Here is a 22,542-nt window from a genome sequence, read left to right as displayed (position 1 = left end):
CTTCATTGGATCCGGATGTTAGTTTAATTTCTTAGGTGCTCTACGGGAAACAAAATGGTAATGTGGTTGTCATGGTAACCAGACCTCATGCATAAACTCATGAGAATCTCTAATACTTGAGCTAGCAAGCTTGTACTGAACGCCTGTATGAATATTACAGTGTGCGATCCACAGCACCTGAGTAAATTCTGGCTGTGTCGTCTGAATTTCTCACATTATTTACATACAAATTAGATATCCAGAATGATATTCAAACCAAGATGCACTACTATCTTACCCAGAGCAGCTCTGTCTCGAACAGTGAGTGGAGACCCAGAGCATAGAGTGAAATGGATTGACCTCATCCATAATTAACACACCCTCTGCTTTGATGAGTGTCAATAGCAGTGGTCATTGTCCCCTCCACACCTCAAATCAAAGAGCTGCAATTCCTTATACAGTCGATGAGAGTGAGGGCAATAACCATTTGGTACTGTTACATTTTGATGGAAGAGTGGGTTCTGCAGAGTGTTTGACTATAATTCATGTGCGATGGAGGAAGGAGAGCAGAGAGAGGGGAAGTTTGGCTTTGCCGTTAAAGGTCATTTGAGGAGCCAGCAGAGAGGAGAGAGAATAAGATATTCAACACAAACAGAGGCTGTGAAGCTTGTCTGAGTGGGGTTGCGACTGACTGAGAGGCGGATATCTTCTGCCTTGCTCCCTCCGTGGCAGACTGGAGAGGCTTGATCGACCATGCCTGGCCTTTCCTCCCACACCGGTAGATGAGACGGAGACATATGACCCGGAAACAAGGAGGGCCCTCCCTTGCAGACTGCAAGGTGCAGTGAGCTATCAACTTCTGTTGGGTGGAAGGGAATTCAAATGAGACTTTTTTTTTACTCAGCCTGATTTGTGCACTGTAGGGACTTTTGGGGGGGCTGCCTGCCTTGCGTGACTGATGGACCTGGCCCAGCGCTGACTGAGGAGAGAAAGACGGATCTGTGTAGAAAGCTCGCACATCCCCTCTCCAAAGCCGTGCAGATTGTGTTGATGGATGAAGTTCTCCGTGCGATTGCTCCCTGATGAGCGCGGCCAAATTCCCCCTAGTTACTTTATCCGGGAAACAGGGGAGGAACGTTCTCCCTCATTAAACACACAAAACAAATGAAGACGGAGGTCTCTTGGTATCTGATGCAGCAAAGCGGAACATATTAACATATCATGTTGAAATAAAAGGGGGAATTAGAAGGACTCAATTAAAGTGGGGAGGCGGATTGAGGGATGGATGGATGAGTGGGTGGATGGATGGATAGGTGGACGGGGTTTAAGCCGGCTGCTGGGGCTCGGAGGGCAGGTTATGGCTCTCTCTTTCCTTTCCAGGCAGGGCGTTTGACACACACAACCTGCCAAGTAGAGCACACAGCAGCAGCCACGTCCAGAGTCCTGCCCACACCATACAACCAGAGAGACTCATCCAAAGCAATTATCCTATAATTATCTTCTGAGGAAATCAAAATCTGAGGATAAAAAGGCCTGTCGCAAGTAATGCTCCACTCCACCGAAGTGTTAGTGTTCTAACAGGTTGGAGATCACGGATGTTCTACAAACAGCCATGTGACCTACGTAGTTGTTTCAGTTGGATGAGTAATGCTGCCATACAGAATGTTCAGTGTGTGATTATTTTGTGCTAGTCATTTGTTGTTAGGCACGCACACATGCGCGCGCACACAACGGAAAATTGGTTCATCTGTAACAATAGCTAGGCTCTCCCCATGTGCACATGAGGAGCGAGAAAATGACGTGAAAGTGCAGAGATCTGAGCTGAGATGCCTCCCTCTCTGTCAAGGGACTCGTCCTCTAGAGAAGCAGGCAGGCTGCAGAATGAGAATGAGGGACAGGCACTGGCTGGGTGTCTCAGCTTGCAGAGAAATCTCCACATATTCAACAATACTGCTAGTTTAGACCCCGATGCTGTTTCGCCATTTTATCAGTGGACACAGAGAGAGATGGAGTAGAGAGTCGGGATACAATGCGAAGCGGCGCAATTTTTAAAAAACTGTTTGTGTGGGTGTTCTCTTTATTAAGAGACAACGTACACTCACCGGTCAGTTTATTAGGTACACTCATCTAGTACCGGGTCGTACACTCCTTTGCCTCCAGAACAGCCTGAATTCTTTGGCATGTGTTCTACAAGGGGTTGTAAACGTTCGTTGCTCAATTGGTATCAAGGGACCTAATGTGTGCCAGGAAAACATTACACCACCGCCACCAGCCTGTACCGTTGACACCAGGCAGGATGGGTCCATGGACTCATGCTGCTTACTCCAAATCCTGACTCTGCCATCAGCATGACGCAACAGGAACCGGGATACGTCGGACTAGGCAATGTTTTCCCACTCAATTGCCCTAGTGTTGGTGATCGCATGTCCACTGGAGCTGCTTCTTCTTGTTTTTAGTTTGTAGGAGTGGAACCCGGTGTGATCGTCCGCTGCAATATCCCATCCATGAAAAGGATTGGCGAGTTGTGCGTTCCGAGATGCCGTTCTGCACACCACTGTTGCGCTGCTCTGTTACTTGTCTGTTTGTGGCCCGCCTGTTAGCTTGCACAATTCTTGCCATTCTCCTTCGACCTCTCATCAACAAGCTGTTTCCGCCCACAGGACGGCTGCTGACTGGATGTTTCTTGTTTGTCGCACCATTCTTGGTAAACCCTAGACACTGTCGTGCGTGAAAAGCCCTGAGTTACTGGATCCGGCACGCCTGACACTGACGATGATACCACGCTCAAGGTCGCTTAGGTCACTTGTTTTGCTAATTCTAACTGAATGCCTTGATGTCTGTCTGCCTGCTTTATATAGCAAGTCACGGCCACGTAACTCAACGTGGTGGTGGACCTAATTAACTGCCCAGTGAGTGTATGTTTTGGATTGTGAGACATCGCATTGATTTACATGGATTCTCTGTGGAACTCTGAATATGTTACAAAGAAATGTATCATTTCCATGTAGAGAGGCTGTTACGTACGCCTCTTGGAGGAGGGAACGCAACTCCCTGCTACAACTCAACTCCCCGGGGAGTGAAAAAGGGTATGTGATTATAGGTGCGGGTAAGGATGACAGAGAATATTACAGTTTACAGGGAATTTATTCTTCCTTCACACGGTAAGGTGGGGAAAAGGGGCTGGACGGAACCAAAGCAAAGAAAGTAAAAGTTCCTCTCCTACCTACCCACTGGTTACCTATTCTTAGCATAACCTGGCGCGCTAACCAAAATACAGGGGGTGGTCTGCCCGGGGCTTACCTAGTGTGCATAGACATAGTAAATACTACGGGTATATGTATGCTAGCAGTCCTCTTGCCTAACACTCCCAAGGTGCCTTCCCCAGGAACAAATTAAACAAAATAATTCACCAAACTTAGTGAACAATTTGAATAAACCAAAAACACTAGGTACTATGGTATACCTCTACAGGAGCCCCTACAAACCATTTTCAACAAATGTACCTGACCAACACAGGACATACAAAGAAGCTCTCTCTCCTAACAAAGGAAAACTGGCTTTTCAAGCTGCAGAAGGCGTCGGTAATTGCAGACAGCTGTATCCCCTGACGAGAGGGTGGGGTCAGAGCTCCAATTAGTGATGGGCTGATCAATCAGCTGCTTTGGAATCCAGGAAGCCATTTCCTGAAATACGCACATACATATACACAAACTCACAACAACACAGACACTGGGGAATGTAAACAGAGGCTATTCTCCCTGTATTCAGACAGCCCTTCAGACTGACAATAAATTATGCACTAGTTCACAGCATCCCCAACGAGCATATTTACGTTAACATGCTTTCCTCAGCTCTGCCACACAACTGAGGCATGTCAATGGCCAGTATGGATCAGCCTTTGATACAGTCAGTCCTCCAGTCAGTAGCTGTGTTGTGGCCTCTGGCCAGCGGCAACCACCAGTCCTCTACAATTCTGTCAGTCTGTCACTTGCGCCGTAGGAGGGCTGCAGACCAGCGAGTAAATACAAACACTCACCCTCTGACCCACCCACCCTGGAGCCATGGAAACACTGCCAGGTCCTAGTGGTAGCCAATTAGAGACACCTTCATGGTGAACGCTGGCCATTGATTGGATCAACATGGCATTGCATGGGGAGGTTCAACTTTTAATGGTTATGGCATGAGTGGATAGGAGGCATTTTTTGATAGCTAAGATTGAGCATGTGGAGAAAGTGTTACAATGAATTGCTTTCCCCATTTATTGCCACTCACACATACAAACAGGCTACAGATGGGAAATATGATATGCTAATTTATGACTGCTATTCACTGTTCCATTTGACCAAAAAGAACAACAAAAGACGGTTGTGCATGTGCGCCAAAGGGGCATTTTCTTTTTGTGATTTGTCATTTCAAAAAGGACAGCGTATTTGAGGTGCCATGGGGGACAAGGGCTTTTGTGTGAACAATGCCGGAGATGATTTATAGAGCCAGATGGCTTTTTCTCTGTTCTAACGCTGATTAATCCCACCTCTCAGCTGCCTCCAATACCTCACAATCATTACATCTGAATATAGAGCTAATATTAAATCCAATGAACTTTGTCCCTAATGATTACACATTCTGTATAAAGTTTCAGGAGGAGTTCAATTATCCGTCAACTCTACCAGGTTAACTTTCTGTAATCTGTTTTTCACTCCCTACAGAAGTGATTGGAACATTTGATCTGCCATGATGTGGGAATAGAAAGATGCTCACATTGAGGAGGTAGCATAAAGGTATCTTATTTGTGATCCAAGCAGTCCATGTCAGGGATGCTGTGGTTTGTTTCTGGTTAGTGTGACTGACACTTTCCATAAGCACTGTGCATGTTGTGAGGCCATGATGAAAACAGTGGGACTCTCATTGACTGCTGTGCTCTGTCAGAGCTCTGTCCTCCATCAGACTACGGCATTTGGGGCCCCGGGGCACCTACCTTCAGGGGGCCTCCATTCCTGTCCTGCCAAGGTGAGCTTGGGGATCAATTAGTGGCTCCAGATACAGAACAGGTTTTGTTTTTCTCTCTCTCGCCTCCCCAATTCTCTCTGTGTGTGTTATTACTGTATGACACTTGCTGGGCTCTCTCTCTCTCTCTCTCTCTCTCTCTCTAGATTTATATCTGTTCATCTTTCTCCTCTACTCTCTCTACTCTTTCTCTCTGTACATCATTACATTTCGGCCAACTAGCCTGAGGATCCCTTGGCACCGTGGCGGTGGAGCCACTGCTCAGGAGGACCAGCCTTGTTGTTGTGCCGCCGATGATGCTCTCAGACAGTGACTCAGTGGAGTAGGCATTAGGTACTATAAACTAAGCACTAGGTAGCACACAGCCAGGCAGGCAGGGTCCACATAGGGCCATGTGGAACTCTTTTCATCTCCTCATCAAGTTGCTCCTCCTCTCCCTACATCTAGCACATAAGAGGTGTGTGTGAGACGCTGGAGACTGAGTGACCCGAAGATACTAATGTCTAAGGGATGTAAAGAGGAGGTTTGAGGACTGTTTAGTTGTTCTTTACCAAGCCCAGGGGGGGTTGTCGGGTAGATTTCCCGAACACATCAGCAATAATATCTCCTCTTTCTCCTCAGCAACTTTGTGTCTCTGACATGCTGCTTATTAGCCAATCCAATTTGTTTTGTTTGCATATCCTCTGAACCTCGTTAGTGGTGTGTTTACTCAGAACAGGTAGATGGCCAGGATTCCACTCATTTAATCGCAAAAAAATAAAATAAAAATGCCATCACTCGCTTTGAGTGAGTGCCCTGCTGTCAGAAAGAAGATGGGGCTCAGCTCCGGTCTCTGATGTTTACTCCAAGTCCTCTTCTTTGTGCATGCGTGTATTCATAGAACACCACCACAGTAAGTCTTCCGAGTGTTGTCCCTAATAAAAATTGAGACTGTGTCCCTAAGTTCATAATCTTGAGCCAGGGACTGTCTTTATTAGACATGGCAGTGTGTTCTTTCACACCCTTGAAGTTCTATCTCCTGAGAGACCTGTCCTAATTGGGAAACATTAACATAATGAGAAATGAACTCATACTGAACATGACACTGCCACTTATCCATTAGAGAAGGGAAGCATTCTATTAGTATTTGTGTGTAAGCGTTATTGTGTGTTGATCATTATACACATACAATCAGGTCCATAATTATTGGCACCCTTGATAAAGATGACAAAAAAAAAACAATACAAATACTGAGCTATATTGTATGCTCGGAAAATTGGGAAATTATATTATGTTATACTTTTAGAATAGAGAAAGAGATTTAGTTTAACAAGAGTTTAAAAAGATGGGGGTTATTGTCACCCGTTTTCAATACTCTAGCATCCTCCCCTAGCGAGGATAACGACACTGAGCCTTTTTCTAAGAATGTTTTATGACATCGGAGAACAGGACCAGTAGATGCAAGTTATGAGGTACTTCTCTGCATATTCTTCTCTTTTTCAACGGCAAACCCACCACTGGTGTGTGTGGCCAAACAGCTCTATTTTCATCTGATCATCTGATCATAGCACTGCCTTGGATTGGAAGCGGTGCTGTGGTCAGATGACATGAAATTAGAGCTCTTTGGCCACGCACACCAGTGGTGGGTTTGGTATTGAAAAAGAGAAGCACATGCAGAAAAGTAACTCATACCTACGGTAAAATATTATGGTGGACCTTTAATGTTATGGGGCTATTTTGCTTACACTCGTCCTGGGGCCGGGCCCTTAAGGTCAATGGCATCATGAACTTTACCAAGTACCCGGACATTTTAGCCCAAAACCTGGTTGCCTCTGCTAGGAGGCTGAAACTTGGCCGCAAGTGGATCTTCCAGCAAAACAATAACCGCAAGCACTAATCAAACCTACAAAAGAATCATTTTGCAACGACCATCTCAGTCTCCGGAGTTGAACCCCATTGAAAAGCTGTGGTTTGAATTGAAGAGGGCAGTCCATAAGAGCAGATTAAGTATATTGAGGATCTGGAAAGTGTCTGTATGGAGGCGTGGTCTAAGATCCCTCCCAATGTGTTTCCCAACTCGTAAAACAATTTAGAAAAGGCTCAGTGTCGTTATCCTCGCAAGGGGAGGGAGCTACAGTATTTACATGTTTTTACTTGTTAAACAACATCTCTTTCTCTGAGCAATTGTATGAGTATAAAATAATAATTTCCGCATTTCTTGGAGCATACATTATAGCTCAGTATTTGTATACAGACTTTTTTGCTCATCTTTATTAAGGGTGCCAATAATTATGGACCCGACCTGTCGGTATCATAATTGTCATAATGATTGTACTGTACAGATATCGGATTTTGTTGCATTGAAGATGTACGTGCTGCTGTTTTAGAGCTGTCCCGAGAGGCAGATGACATCTCAACAAGAGCGAATCGGTTTGTACTTTGTGGTTGTTCTAGACATTGTTACCTCCACAGGATCATCAACCCGCATGGGGACATCCAGTCTCTCGTGGCACGTCTCCTGTGCGACACTCCTCCCTTCGCTTCCTCAGCTACTACAGTACCATGCCCTAGATGGGTATTCCCCTGCAGGTTGCCATGTTGCTCACTCCTCTGAAACCATTTCATAAGAGCATTAGCAGGAAATCTAAGATGATTACATCCAAGGGGGGAAAAAAAGACAGTTGTAGTTCCCTCAGTCTTACAAAGCTCCCTCCATTTTAAGAAGTCTTAGACTCAGAGATACCGTTATCTGGTCGATGTCGTGAAAATGGCAGACGAAGATGATTTTCTTCGTGTTATTTATCTTACAACAGAAGGAAATGGTTTATTTTCTATGCCTGGCTCTGTATTGAGCATCGGCTTCAGCAGAATATGAAGATCAAGCACAGACAATGGGTCTTCATTCCTCAATCAGGGACCTATTGATTTACTTATGACTTATCTTCCCATTGTTCTGTCAGCACCACCTGGTGCTAGAGGAAGAAGACCAGATTCTCTCTACCTCTCTCTAGCTTGCTCTCTGCCTCTCACTATCTCTCCCCCTGGAGCGACTGTAAGAGTTTTTGCTCTAACATATGGCTGGAAAAGTGGTCTTGCTGTGAGGGTGGCATTCTAACAGCATACGGGAAGGAGACTGGAATTACAAGGCTGGGCAAGCGTTAGGAAGGAAAGGGAAGATTAAACTGACACTTATATAGCAAAACCATATGTCTGATGGTGACAGAAATGGTGCCGAAGAAACATAGCAGCCATATGCTGACATTTCCCCCTGCATTCGGGAACCAACAATAAATCAAGATTTGAACAGCAACCTATTACACAAAAAGCCACAGAAGATTCAGTGAACTGCTGAACAACATGTGGGGGAGAGGAGATTAGGGGTGATAGACAGAAGGGAGTGAGAAAATGAAAACAAGCAGTTGTAGTGTTGGGGGGGGGGGGGGGGTTAACGGAGTCGTTGAGATGTCCAGCCATCCACAGTATGGGCTCAGATCAGGGAGAGCGACACAATCACGTCTGACTCTTTAATCTGTTTGGATCGTCTTTTTGTTTCCTCAACGTCCTCCATGGCCAGCTGAAGAATACAACCTCTCTGTACTGTACCACTCTGACTGTGTTGTTACTGTAGCACCGTAACACATCCACCCTGCTGCACTCCAGGGATGTTTAACCAGTGAATAAATCCCACTGCTGCCGGGGGATTATGAGCCTCCGTCTATATGGATTATACTGACGTCAGATTATGACGCCAACAACAACAACAGCAGTAGAAACATCAACCTTGAGCCTCAGCAGCAGGGCAGAGTAGTAAACTAACATCCAGGCAGAGAAACAGTGCTGGCATAGGAGAGGCGAGCAGATGGTCTAATGTCTCGCCTATGTCTGTCTGCACTAACTAGACTAGAGCTGCAATGTTCGGGGCAAAATTGACCTCATTTGATGACGTCCCTCCCTGACCTCATTGAAGAGTTAAGTGCTAAGGGAATGTTCATGTAGGCCCACAATTGGCACAAGGACAAATACACTTTGGCATTGCCACTAGCCGGAAAAAGCTTTAGAAAATGAAACCGTGTGTATTGAATCAAAATACAGATCAAAACAAATAGGGTCATGGCGGTTCAGATACCAGACCCTTGACTATCCCAGTGAAATAATGCCAGCACTTCAAATGGGCCAATTTGATGGCACACAGGGTCATCTGTCACTGCACACCAATGTAATCCCCATTACAGTCCAAGCAAGTCCAGGCAAAATAGGTCATCCTATTCTCAACTAACCCAGTGCCAGCGTGGAGCACACATCTGCCAATAACCACATGAAAAAATACTACAGTTTACTAAAGAATACTACAGTACTTCCTACAGAATTCTGTAGTATACTGTAGAATAATTAAGTGATAATGCCCGAGAAGCCGGTGTTTGGCGGTTATATTGGCACGGGTGTTGTTAGGCCCGAGACGAAGTCAACCTTTTTATACAATTAGGTTACCAACATATTCAAATAATGATTGACATATTTTCATAAACATGATATTTATTCATACTTTTTCGTCCTGACACATCTAGGGTTGCTACTCAACCCGGCTGGTCGTTCGTTATATCGGTTCGGTTGCCAGAGAAGCGACCCAGTCGTTCAGTATTTTTGTTCTGTATCTAGGGACCCCGTCTTTCGTTCTAAATGTTCCATTGCCATACTGGCTGGCAATGTTCTTATCCCTTGCTTGCTAGCTAGCCAACTATGGCTAACTTACAGTCACATCAAACATTGCAGCCAGATTAACAGCAAAGTAGCTGCATTTGTGTTTGTTTAAGCTGTATTCTAGTGACATTTATTTGGATACATCCATAACAAAGAGCTAATGATGTGTGATTTCGCCTGGCGCAGAAAATGTGCTCATTCGTCAGGACACTGTTGTTCAGAGGAGCTGGCCAACAACACAGCTAACACAACCACTTCAAACTGAAGCTGGAAAGACTGCAAACTAGCTGCACTTCATTTTGTTTACCTGTTTTCTATTTATAGTTCTTTGTATATATCCATAAAAATTATGCTGATTCATGATTTCGACTGGCTGAGAAAAGCTGCTTGCTTATCGGTCTCATCCCAACTCCTGACACATTCATTACTATGGGACAGCTGGAGATCGAATTTAAATATTGAAACAATGTTGCAAATTTCGGAGAGACATACAGCAAGGTTTATACAAATCTCCACTGTTGAAAACAAAATGTTATTCTAAAAGAAATGTGAGATAATGTAAAGATGATTTTTTTAAATAGTGGAGATCAAGTTCATAAATTGCCTGGCTGGGCTGATGAGACAGTGGATTGCGCAGTCAGATGGAACAGAGTAAATAAGCATTTCAATGTCATAGATTTAGCCGGTGGTAACTCAGCATTCAGGATTAGACCCTCCCCTTGTATAGTACACTACACACTGTAGTATCCCTTGATCATGTGTAGTACTTACTATAGAATGTTGTAGTATACTCTAGAACAGTGTTTCTCAACTGGGGGGTCAAGGATTTGAAGGGGTCGCAAGACTTGTGCAAGAATATATATAAAAATATATATTTTATTTTGAACGGTAACTGCCGCACTTCAACATTTATTTTGAAAGGATACCGCCGCACCGCTTATTGCTGCTGACTTTACACAATGTTACTGCTACACACAGGCGTGCGTGCGCTGTACTGCTTATTGCTGCTGACTTTGCACGTGCAGAACGTCCGCAGTGATGAAATGGCTAGCTACGTTCGGACTCAGAGGGTTTTCGCGCTGCACATACTCACTGACCAAAACAATAACGTTCTCGCCCCACACATACCCACTTCAAGCGGAGATTGCTGCGTTTCTTTCAGAAAACATGTCACCTCGGGCTGAACATTTCGATTGAGAGGAGTAGTTCACGAAGGTTGCCTACCTGGTGGATTTTTTTAAATAATCTGAATTCGCTCAATATGTCAAAGCTCGGGACGGGGGCACAATCGATTTGAACAGAGGATGGGGATGCCTTCAAGATGAAGCTTACCGTTTGGGCAAATCCTATTCTAACGGGAGGGTTGACATGTTTCCCCAATACTGATTTCGAGATTGAGAATCTGATCAACAAAGCGCACAGCGACACACTGAAAAAAAACCTGTTAAACAGCATCTTGTCAAGCTGAAGGGTAAGTTTTGTGAATACTTCCCGGATGAGAACAGGAGACGACTGGATACAGGACCCCTTACTAGTGGGGATGGGAAGCGTCACGTTGCCAAGCAAGACGATCAGCTGGTGGAGCTGTCATTTGAACGTGGACTGAGCATGACACTGAAAATGACACTGCCACAGTTCTGGTGCAGCGTAGTGGGAGAGTATGCTGTTCTCGCCTGTCATGCAATCAGAATCATGTTACCGTTTAGCACTACCTATCTCTGAAAGTGGCTTCTCTGCTATGGCCGTGCTGAAAACGAAAAGCAGAAACAAACTGGACAGCCAGCATGACCTCCGAGTTGCCCCGTCAACCATCACCCCAGACATCAATAAACTTATCAAACTGAATAAACACCCCCAGGATTCCTACTGATAGGCCACACACACGCATTAACTAAACAGGTAAATGAGTTATTGTTCAGTATGTTAGCTATTATTGTTAATTAATTCTGACATTCATATTACATTTTATTGAACTGGTTAAAAATGTACAACTTCAAGGTTGTGATGCTACTCATATGGTAATTATGATTACGAAACCCTAATAGTTTTTTTCTTTCTATTTTAAACAGTGGTATGTGTTACTGTTCATTTAACATTATTGGACTGGTTTCGATATCATGTTCTGAATCTGATCATTTATTACACCCACTCCTGAACTGGTCGCCTAATTAAATGGCTTATTCTCCTGAATTGATTATACATGTTTTCTCAGTTAATATGGCTATGTAATGACTTTCTTTAATACCATAATAGTAGCCCATTGACATGCTGACCACACCGCTCGCAAAAGAAATTTAAACATACACGTTATTCAATTATTGCACCCACACTGCTCGCGCACACCAACGAGCATCTGCATTGCCAAGGGCTAAAATAGAAGTCAGTTCTATTTGTGATGCTGATCACGTTGCAAGTCCTGCCTCTCCCATCTCCTCATTGGTTTATAGAAGCAGATACCCATGTGCCATCTCCTCATTGGTTATACCCACGTGGGTGATTGGAAGATGAACTGAATTTGGTCGGTCATCATGGTAACTGAGATGACAATCGCCATATAAAGTCCAAAGAAGAAAAAGCCCGGAAGGAGGAGAGATGACTAGAAACGATTCGGTTGACCGTTTTATATATGGATTAATTGAGGATCTTGTGCATTTTTCAGGTAAAATAACAACTCAACATTTATATCCTAGGAAAAATTAGCTAGCAACAGCAAGCTAGCTAAATAAGACAAATTAGCTAGCAACTGCAAGCTAGCTAGCTAAATTGCCATAAATGTTTAATGCTTTTCGACCTGTCCCCAAATTAATATAATTGGTTCAGTGTTTGTTTTGATATTTATCCTGCGTGTCGTGAACGCGTTTGGTGTGGGGGGACAAAATAAATTTGCGCACGCATACCGCTGGTTTGGGTACGGTGTGAGACAGAGTCTGCGGTCCAGAAGATTGCGCCGAAGAACATGGCTGACGTTTTACATTCTCCCAACCAATTGTGTTGTTTTGTTAGTTTTTCTGCATTTTGTGTGACTTATTTTTTTAACTTATTGTGTACATAAAGTTGCTGCTACCGTCTTTTGTGACCAAAAATGACTTCTGGACATCATGTCCGCGGACTGGAAGAAACTTTTTCCTTTAACGAGTCCGACGAGAAGGATATCCTGCTTTCACTGGAACATGCCCAGATCCCCACCTTTTGCGTGAAGAAAAGACGCAGGAAAAGGGGCTGCAGATCGGTCATCCTTCTGTCACGCTTGTTGTATTGAGTAGACCAAAGCGCAGCGAGGTGTGAATGCATGATTTAATGAAAAGACGGAAAAAACACGAAGTACCCTAAAACAAACAAACAAACTAACAAGACGAACATGACTGCTAAAGAAACACTGTGCTAACAAGCAACATAACATAGACAATCACCCACAACCCACAATACAAAACAGGCTACCTAAATATGGTTCCCAATCAGAGACAACGCATCAGAGAAAACACCTGCCTCTGATTGAGAACCATATCAGGCCAAACACAGAAATAGACAAACCAGACATACAACATAGAATGCCCACCCAGATCACACCCTGACCAAACAAAACATACAAAACAAACTATGGCCAGGGCGTGACACCTTCTGAAGATTCGTAGGCGAGCGAGTAAACTCCCACTGTCATCCGTTTTTCTTGCTAACGTGCAATCATTGGATAATAACATTTGATGACCTACGATTAAGATTATCCTACCAACGGGACATTAAAAACTGTAACATCTTATGTTTCACCGAGACGTGGCTGAATGAAGATACGGACAATATAGAGCTAACAGGATTTCCATGCACTGACAGAACAGAGACGCTGCCTCTGGTAAGACGAGAGGTGGGGGGGCGTGTGTTTATTTGTCAACAGCTGGTGCGCAATGTCTAATATTAAAGAAGTCTCGAGGTATTGCTTGCCTGAGGTAGAGTACCTTATGATAAACTGTTGACCACACTCATCTGTATAGTTCCTAGCTGTCCATTTACCACCACAGAACGAAGCTGGCACTAAGACCTCTCTCAACCAACTATATTTAAAAATATATATATATATTTCACCTTTATTTAACCAGGTAGGCTAGTTGAGAACAAGTTCTCATTTACAACTGCGACCTGGCCAAGATAAAGCTAAGAAGTTTGACACATACAACAACACAGAGTTACACATGGAATAAACAAACATACAGTCAATAATACAGTAGGAAAAAAAGTATATATATACAGTGTGTGCAAATGAGGTAAAAGGGAGGTAAGGCAATAAATAGACCATGGTGGCGAAGTAATTACAATATAGCAATTAAACACTGGAATAGTAGATGTGCAGAAGATGAATGTGCAAGTAGAGATACTGGGGTGCAATGGAGCAAGATAAATAAATACAGTATGGGGATGAGGTAGTTGGATGGGCTATTTATAGGTGGGCTATGTACAGGTGCAGTGATCTGTGAGCGGTCAAAGGAGGAATTGGCTTTGGGGGTGACCAGTGAGATATACCTGCTGGAGCGCGTGCTACAGTTGGGTGCTGCAATGGTGACCAGTGAGCTGAGAAGGCGGGGATTTACCTAGCAAAGACTTGTAGATGACCTGGAGCCAGTGGGTCTGGCGACGAATATGAAGCGAGGGCCAGCCAACGAGAGTGTACAGGTCGCAGTGGTGAGTAGTATATGGGGCTTAACGGATGGCACTGTGATAGACTGTTACAGAAGTCAACAAATGAGAGCACCTGGGGAATAGGAGTGGAGCTAGGCACTGCAGGGCCTGGATTAACCTCTACATCACCAGAGGAACAGACGAGGAGTAGGATAAGGGTACGGCTAAAGGCTATAAGAGCTGGTCGTCTAGTACATCCAGAACAGAGAGTAAAAGGAGCAGGTTTCTGGGCGCGATAGAATAGATTCATGGCATAATGTACAGACAAAGGTATGGTAGAATGTGAATACAGTGGATGTAGGCCTAGGCATTGAGTGATGATGAGAGAGATATTGTCTCTAGAAACATCATTTAAACCAGGTGATGTCATCGCATGTGTGGGAGGTGGAACTTAAGGGTTGGCTAAGGTATATTGAGCAGGACTACAGGCTCTACAGTGAAATAAGACAATCACTAACCAGAACAGCAATGGACAAGGCATATTGACATTAAGGAGAGGCATGCGTAGCCGAGTGATCATAAGGGTCCAGTGAGTAGTGAGGCTGGTTGGAGACACGGCGATTCAGACAGCTAGTGGGGCGGGGTTAGCAAGCTAGTAGAAGGGCCTCAGAGGGACGTCACGACGGGGGAAGTCTGTTCATAGCCTCTTCGTGCAGAGCCTCCTCATGCGTTTACGTCGGTAGACCAGTCGTGATGGATTAGTAGGGTTCCGTGTGGTAAAGGGGCCCAGTCCAGTTGGCAGAATAGGTATAGTGGCCCAAGAAATAGTCCGATGGACCTATTCAGCAAACAGCCGACATGCCCTAGACAGCTAGTGGGCCGCGGCTAGCAGGCTAGCAGATGGGCTATCAGGTGACGTCGCGACAGAATGGCCAGTTGAATAACCCCCCCGTTACGTCGGTAGTCCAGTCGTGAAGGACCGGCGGTGCTCCGCCCCGGCACTAAAATGGGTCCAGGCCCATTGGCAAAATAGGTATAGTAGCCCAGGAGTGGCTGATGGAACTCTTCAGCTAGCTGGGAGATGGGCCTAGCATGGGCTAGCTCCAGGCTAGTTGGTGCTTGCTTTGAGACAGAGATGTTAGCCAGGAGTAGACACTCGGATTGCAGCTAGCTAGCTGCGATGATCCAGGTTAAAAGGTTCAGAGCTTGCGGTGGGAATCTGGGGATATGGAGAGAAAATAAGTCTGGTATGCTCTGGTTTGAATCGCGTTGTGCAAACTAGCGAGAGTTTTCCGAGCTAAAGGTTAGCTGTTGACCGCTAGCAGTGGTTAGCTGACTACTAGCTAGTAGCTAGTCAGCTGGCTAGCTTATGTTGGGGTTCTGATTCAGGAGTAAAGAAAATACTTTAGAAAAATCAGATCCACACCACATTGGGTGAGGCATGTTGCAGGAGAGTATTTTGAATTTGAGGTTTAGAAAAAATATGAAAAGATTTGCGAGGAAAAAAAGATATATACATGGGACACGACAAAGACGAGGAGAAGGACGTCTGACTGCTACGCCATCTTGGACTGCAACTCTATAAGCAAAGAAGAAATTGCTCACCCAGAAGCGGCGCTCTTAGTGGCCGGGGTCTTTAATGCAGGCAAACTTAAATCAGTTTTTCCACATTTTTACCAGCATGTCACATATGCAACCAGAAAAAAAAAATCCAAGACCACCTTTACTCCACACACAGAGATGCATACAAAGCTTACCCTCGCCCTCCATTTGGCAAATCTGACCATAATTCTATCCTCCTGATTCCTACTTACAAGCAAAAACTAAAGCAGGAAGTACCAGTGACTCGCTCAATACGGAAGTGGTCAGATGACGCGGATGCTACACTACAGGACTGTTTTGCAAGCACAGACTGAAATATGTTCCGTGATTCATCCAATGGCATTGAGGAGTACACCTCAGTCATCAGCTTCATCAATGTGCATCGACGACATCGTCCCCACATTGACTGTACGTACAGTACATATCCCAACCAGAAGCCATGGATTACAGGCAACATTCGCATCGTGCTAAAGGTTAGAGCTGCCGCTTTCAAGGAGCGGGAGGCTAATCCGGATGCTTACAAGAAATCCCACTATGCCCTCAGTCGAACCATCAAAAAAGGAAAGCGTCAATACAGGATTTAAGATCGAATTGTACTACATCGGCTCTGACGCTTGTCGTATGTGGTAGGGCTTGCAAACTATTACGGACAACAAAGAGAAACCCATCCATGAGCTGCCCAGTGACCCGAGCTTACCAGATGGGCTAAATTCATTTTATGCTCATTTCGAGGCAAGCAACACTGAAGCATACATGAGAGCACCAGCTATTCCGGAAGACTGTGTGATTACACTCTTCACAGCCGATGTGAGTAAGACCTTTACAACTTCTTAGGGCTGCAATCCCATTAACGGGATCGATATGACAACAGCCAGTGAAAGTGCAGGGCGCCAAATTCAAACAGAAATCTCATAATTAAAATTCCTCAAGCATACAAGTATTTCACACCATTTTAAAGATACACTTCTTGTTAATCCCACCACAGTGTCCGATTTCAAAAAGGCTTTACAGCGAAAGCACCACAAACGATTATGTTAGGTCACCGCAAAATCACAGAAAAAACAGCCATTTTTCCAGACAAAGACAGGAGTCACAAAAAGTACAAATATAGATAAAATGAATCACTAACCTTTTGATGATCTTCATCAGATGACACTCATAGGACTTCATGTTACACAATACATACAGTGGGGAGAACAAGTATTTGAAGCACTGCCGATTTTTGCAGGTTTTCCTACTTACAAAGCATGTAGAGTTCTATAATTGTTATCATAGGTACACTTCAACTGTGAGAGACGGAATCTAAAACAAAAATACAGAAAATCACATTGTATGAATTTTAAGATTTTTACTATAGTTGACTAGTAAAGTCCTCAAAAACACTACAGTGAATACTATAGTATTTATACTATAGTATTCTTCCATGTGGGTAGTGTTGTATTTCTGTAGGACATTTGATGTGGTGGAAATTGGCCAACGTATCCTCACCTAGAGGAGGAATATATTAGATTGCGTGATTCAGACTTCCCTGTTCAATAGTAGGGTTCCATTCCCTCAATATACTGTAGTGTTCTGACTAGAAGGACACAGTGACAAAGCCAACCATTGTATTGGCGATACCTGACGAGGGAGACAAACTAAATAAAAATGGATGTTAGCTGTGAGATGAGTCTTATACAGGCTTAACAAATACTGGCCACCAGTAATGGAAATATTATGATATACAATACCAGTCAAACGTTTGGACACACCTACTCATTCAAGGTTTTTTATTTATTTCACTATTTTCTTCATTGTAGAATAATAGTGAAGACATATGGAATCATGTAGTAAACAAAAAAGTGTTGAACAAATAAACATTTATTTTATATTTAGGATTCTTCAAGTAGCCACCCTTTGCCTTGATGACAGCTTTGCACACTCTTGGCATTCTCTCAACCAGCTTCACCTGGAATGCTTTTCCAACAGTCTAGAAGGAGTTCCCACATATGCTGAGAACTTGTTGGCTGCTTTTCCTTCAGTCTGTGGTCTAACTCATCTCAAACCATTTCAATTGGGTTGAGGTCGGGTGATTGTGGAGGCCAGGTCATCTGATGCAGCACTCCATCACTTTCCTTCTTGGTCAAATAGCCCTTACACAGCCTAGAGGTGTGTTTTAGGTAATTGTCCTGTTGAAAAAAACAAATGATAGTCCCACTAAGCGCAACCAGATGGGATGGCGTATCGCTGCAGATGGCCGTGGTAGCCATGCTTGTTAAGTGTGCCTTGAATTCTAAATAAATCACCGATAGTATCACCAGCAAAGCACTCCCCCACCATCACACCTCCCTGCTTCATGGTGGGAAGCACACATGCAGAGATCATCTGTTCACCTACTATGCGTCTCACAAAGACGGCAGTTGAAACCAAAAATCTCAAATTTGGACTCATCAGACTAAAGGACAGATTTCCACCGGTCTAATGTCCATTCCTCGTGTTTCTTAGCCCAAGCAAGTCTCTTCTTATGGGTGTCCTTTAGTAGTGGTTTCTTTGCAGCAATTCGACCATGAAGGCTTGATTTCATGCAGTCTCCTCTGAACAGTTGATGTTGAGATGTGTCTGTAACTTGAACTCTGAAGCGTTTATTTAGGCTGTATTTCTGAGGCTGGTAACTCTAATGAACATGTCCTCTGCAGCAGAGGTAACTCCGGATCTTCCTTTCCTGTGTCGGTCCTCATGAGAGCCAGTTTCATCATGATTGTTTTTGCGACTGCACTTGAAGAAACTTTCAAAGTTCTTGAAATTTTACGGATTGACTTACATTCATGTCTTAAAGTAATGATGGACTGTTGTTTCTTTTTGCCTATTTGAGCTGTTCTTGCCATAATATGGACTTGTTTTTTTACTAAATAGGGCTATGTTCTGTATACCATCCCTACTTTGTCACAACACAACTGATTGGCTCAAATGCATTAAAAGGAAAGAAATTCCACAAATTAACTTTTAACAAAGCCTCATTAAGCTGGATGAGAGAGTGCCAAGATTGTGCGAAGCTGTCATCAAGGCAAAGGATGGCTACTTTGAAGAATCAAAAATATATATTTTTATTTGTTTAACACATTTTTTTGGTTACTACATGATTCCGTATATGTTATTTCATAGTTTTGATGTCTTCACTATTGTTCTGCAATGTAAAAAATTAAGAAAAACCCTTGAATGAGTAGGTGTGTCCAAACCTTTGACTGGTACTGTAGATATGGACATATAGATAGATCAAGAAAATCCAATGCCTACGCATGTCAAATTTAGTGTCATGGCATTAAACCAAACCCTGTGAGGTTTAGGGTTCATTGAGTTTATGAATAATGTAAAAAGTTCATCATTAATATTAAGAGACCACATGCTTCTGTCAATATTATCAATACTCTACAAATCTAGGTTAAAAGCTATCAATTGAATGCTTAAACACTCCCGTACTGGAACCATGTGTTTATATGTCATATGGATAACTGCCAAAGAATTGCCGTTAAAGCCCTAATACCCTTTAAGCAGCCATTTCACATGTTTAGGGTGTGTGATAAGCAAATGTACATTCATGAACATTCTGACAGAACCAAACATGTGTCCTCGCATTAACACCTAAGTCATTGGTCAATTAGCCTCTCTGCTCCCCTTTTAACAAATCACTCTCCTCTCTGCTGATTAGCACGCTAGCTACATGTAAATCCCCTAGCCTAGCATCCTGCCGAGATGGCGTGAGATGGGCGATATGGAGGGAGGCCATTGGAAACAGGGAAATGGTTTTATGGTGCATTGTGAATAATTGTGAACGTGAGGATGAAAATAGCCCTTCGGTCACTTGATTTGACACTGTACTAAACCAGAGTTTTACTGGTCTACCCCCGCATTTACATTACGGTAGAGCTTTGCCGTGTGTACACGTTCTTTCACTCCTCTCTAAAGTAATCAGATTGCAAAACCATTCTAACATCTCTCAGCTATCATTTTACATACATTTGCATAATGTTAATTAACCAATCATAGATTCAGGAGGAACAGGGAGAAAATCGGTCCTGTTATATGTTAATCTCCCACTATAAAATCATCTTGTCTACCAGGGAAATACACATTTGAAGCACCAAATTTCTACATCAAGTAGTTATATAGATGTACTTATTTGGATCACTCTATTGAAAGTAATGTATTCTGACATATTGGATTGTCTTTTTTAGGAATGTGGTTATGGAGCTATTTTTTCCCAGCGTCTGTCTGCTTCAACTGCATTTTGTGACCACTTTGGCTGCTGGGTTGTGAAAAATGTAATTAGTGAAGGTGTTTATTGAATCTGTTCGTCTCCACTGGGCTTAATATGGCAGGCAATGAACACGTTCTACCTCTACTCAGATGGCATTTCTGGAGACAAATGATGTTGAGTTATATCCTGTATATTGACTTGTTTTCTCTCACCTTGTCACCAGACAAATGATGGTAGTAGTTGTTTGAGTGCTCTTTTGAACATATACCGATATTATAGTGTCAAACTCCATCGAATCTATTAAATAACAGAACCTTGCTTTAAGATGTTTTAGATCTCCGTTTTGACAGGAAACCTGACTTCGCCGGCAGCTATTAAATTCAACGGTGTGTATCTCTCATTCGCAGGTCACTATCCTCATAGTCCTGGCCTTGGCCTTCCTGGCCTGCATAGTGTTCCTGGTGGTGTACAAGGCGTTTACCTACGACCACAGCTGCCCAGACGGATTCATATACAAGGTGAGTGGGCCCTGGAGGGTCTTAAGGTTGTGTCACAAATGGCACCCTATTCCCTATATAGTGTATTTTGACTAGAGCCATATATGCCCTGGTCAAAAGTAGTCCACTACATAGGAAATAGGGTGCTATTTGGGACAGTGTTAACTACACTGGTTAATTGTCTGTACAGAGTCACCTTTAGCGGTTTTTGCTGTGGACTACAGGCATGTTTAGCTGAAGTAAATCTCATTTAGACACAGCCACTGCGCTCTCCAGAGAAAAAAAAAAACCCTCTTCACCAGAAAAAGCCCTTAGTGCTGTGCAACAGTGTGTAAATGAGGAGAGTATGATATTGAACCCTCCCCACTCTCCCCCCCCTGCAGCATAAGCGGTGCATCCCTGCCTCTCTGGAGGCCTACTACACTGCTCAGGATGCCAACTCCCGAGGGCGCTTCTATACGGTGATCAGCCACTACAGCATGGCCAAGCAGACCACCTCTCGCTCCGTCTCTCCCTGGCTCCCTGCTGGCGCTGCGCCGCACGACGCCAAGCCGCCCAACACAGACGGGCACTGAGTCTGCCTGCCCAACCCTCCCACCAACCCCACCTCGTCTGCCCGTCTCCATTCCAAGCTTTTAACAGGGAGTGTCTGTCTCCCCAGTGTCTTGCTCGGCTCAGAGTACTCTCACACCCGCCTTCCTGCCCATATCTGAATCTCCCTTCCCTCCCGGCTGTATCTGTTCTCTTTTCATGTCTCATCCCTCTATGTATTTATTATTTATCATCACTTTTTTTTTTACTTGTTATTGCTGTTTTGTATTTGATATCAAACAACTGTTTGTACAAAGGCACGGGGTCAATGTTGAAATCCACTCAGAGTCCGTTTTTCTGAGCTGCTACTAACAGAGTCAAACTTCATTTTTCAGATGTGTGCGCCTGTTATCTGCTAGGCCTCCTGTAGTGTCATGACTGTGTGTAGTGGAAGGCATGTAATGATAAACACTAGGAACATGTTTCTAATTCAAGTCCAGGCATATCTATGTCACTCTGTGCATAATCATACTGGAATACATTCTTATAAAAAAGTTTTTTTCCCCGAGTGAGTATCGATTTGTACGTCTATGGAAGTTGAACATGAACACCGGTATACAATAGATTTCCTGAATTATCTGAGCAAAGCTAGCTAAGTATTCTCTATCATGACGGTTTGATAACGGAACACTTTTCAAGGTACTGTACTGTATGTCATAGTTCCGTCATTGAGGCAAGCTGTATAAAGCCCAATGCATTCATGCTAGTTTCTGTGTGTGCATTGTTGTAGCTAGGTTTCATGACGTTTGAAAAAAAGAATTCAATGGGAGAAAAAAATGGCCTTATTGCCAGTTGTTTCGCTTTAGAAAACAGTCCAGATACTGTACACAACATGAATATGTGGACCTAGCTAGGGATAAATACCCAAGACGTGGAGATGATGGGGAACAGTGTGCATAGCACTGTCTTTGCTAAAACTCTTGGTTCTGCAATGTTTAGATACATTTTTAGATAAGCTTCTCTGCGTGGTTTAGTTCTGTTACCATTTTTTTATGTTGTCAAAAAAAAAACGCTTTTTGAACTATTGTGATTTTGGTAGATGGATATGTAGCAAAGCCTGGAGTAGTTTCTCAGTGTGCATCCCATAGGTTTGAAATGAAAAATAAAGCAAGCTGTGACCTGTACAGAAAGTATGTGTCCGGTTGTTTTTAATGTTCCGGACTTCAAATCTCTTCATTATCCTGGTCCACATCTGTACAGTAGCGGTTGGATTCAATCTGTAGCTCCGAAGATCGGCGTTGTAGCGTGATTCAATTGAAGTTAATGTCTTTTTTTTCCTCCTCATCAATCTACACACAATAACTCATAATGAGCAAAAAGTTTTTTTAAATACATTTTTGCAAATGTATT

At 43.6% G+C, this 22,542-nt stretch overlaps 1 protein-coding gene across 2 annotated transcripts in view; it reads left to right on the top strand.

Moving 5' to 3' along the window:
* LOC129821349 (neuronal vesicle trafficking-associated protein 2-like) overlaps nucleotides 1–22,322 on the top strand; it is a 34,438-nt gene extending 12,116 nt beyond the window's left edge. For both annotated transcript variants that reach the window (XM_055878955.1, XM_055878946.1), the window contains exons 4-5: nucleotides 20,512–20,622; nucleotides 20,985–22,322. In XM_055878955.1, the coding sequence (XP_055734930.1) occupies nucleotides 20,512–20,622; nucleotides 20,985–21,176 (303 nt within the window). In that variant the 3' untranslated portion in view covers nucleotides 21,177–22,322. The remainder of the gene's footprint in view (nucleotides 1–20,511; nucleotides 20,623–20,984) is intronic.
* Nucleotides 22,323–22,542: the final 220 nt, after the last annotated feature.

Source organism: Salvelinus fontinalis, chromosome 2 (assembly GCF_029448725.1).
Source record: "Salvelinus fontinalis isolate EN_2023a chromosome 2, ASM2944872v1, whole genome shotgun sequence".
In the NCBI taxonomy this organism is placed as follows: domain Eukaryota; kingdom Metazoa; phylum Chordata; class Actinopteri; order Salmoniformes; family Salmonidae; genus Salvelinus; species Salvelinus fontinalis.
Note: the sequence above shows the minus strand (reverse complement) of the source record. Positions and strands in the feature narration are given on the sequence as shown.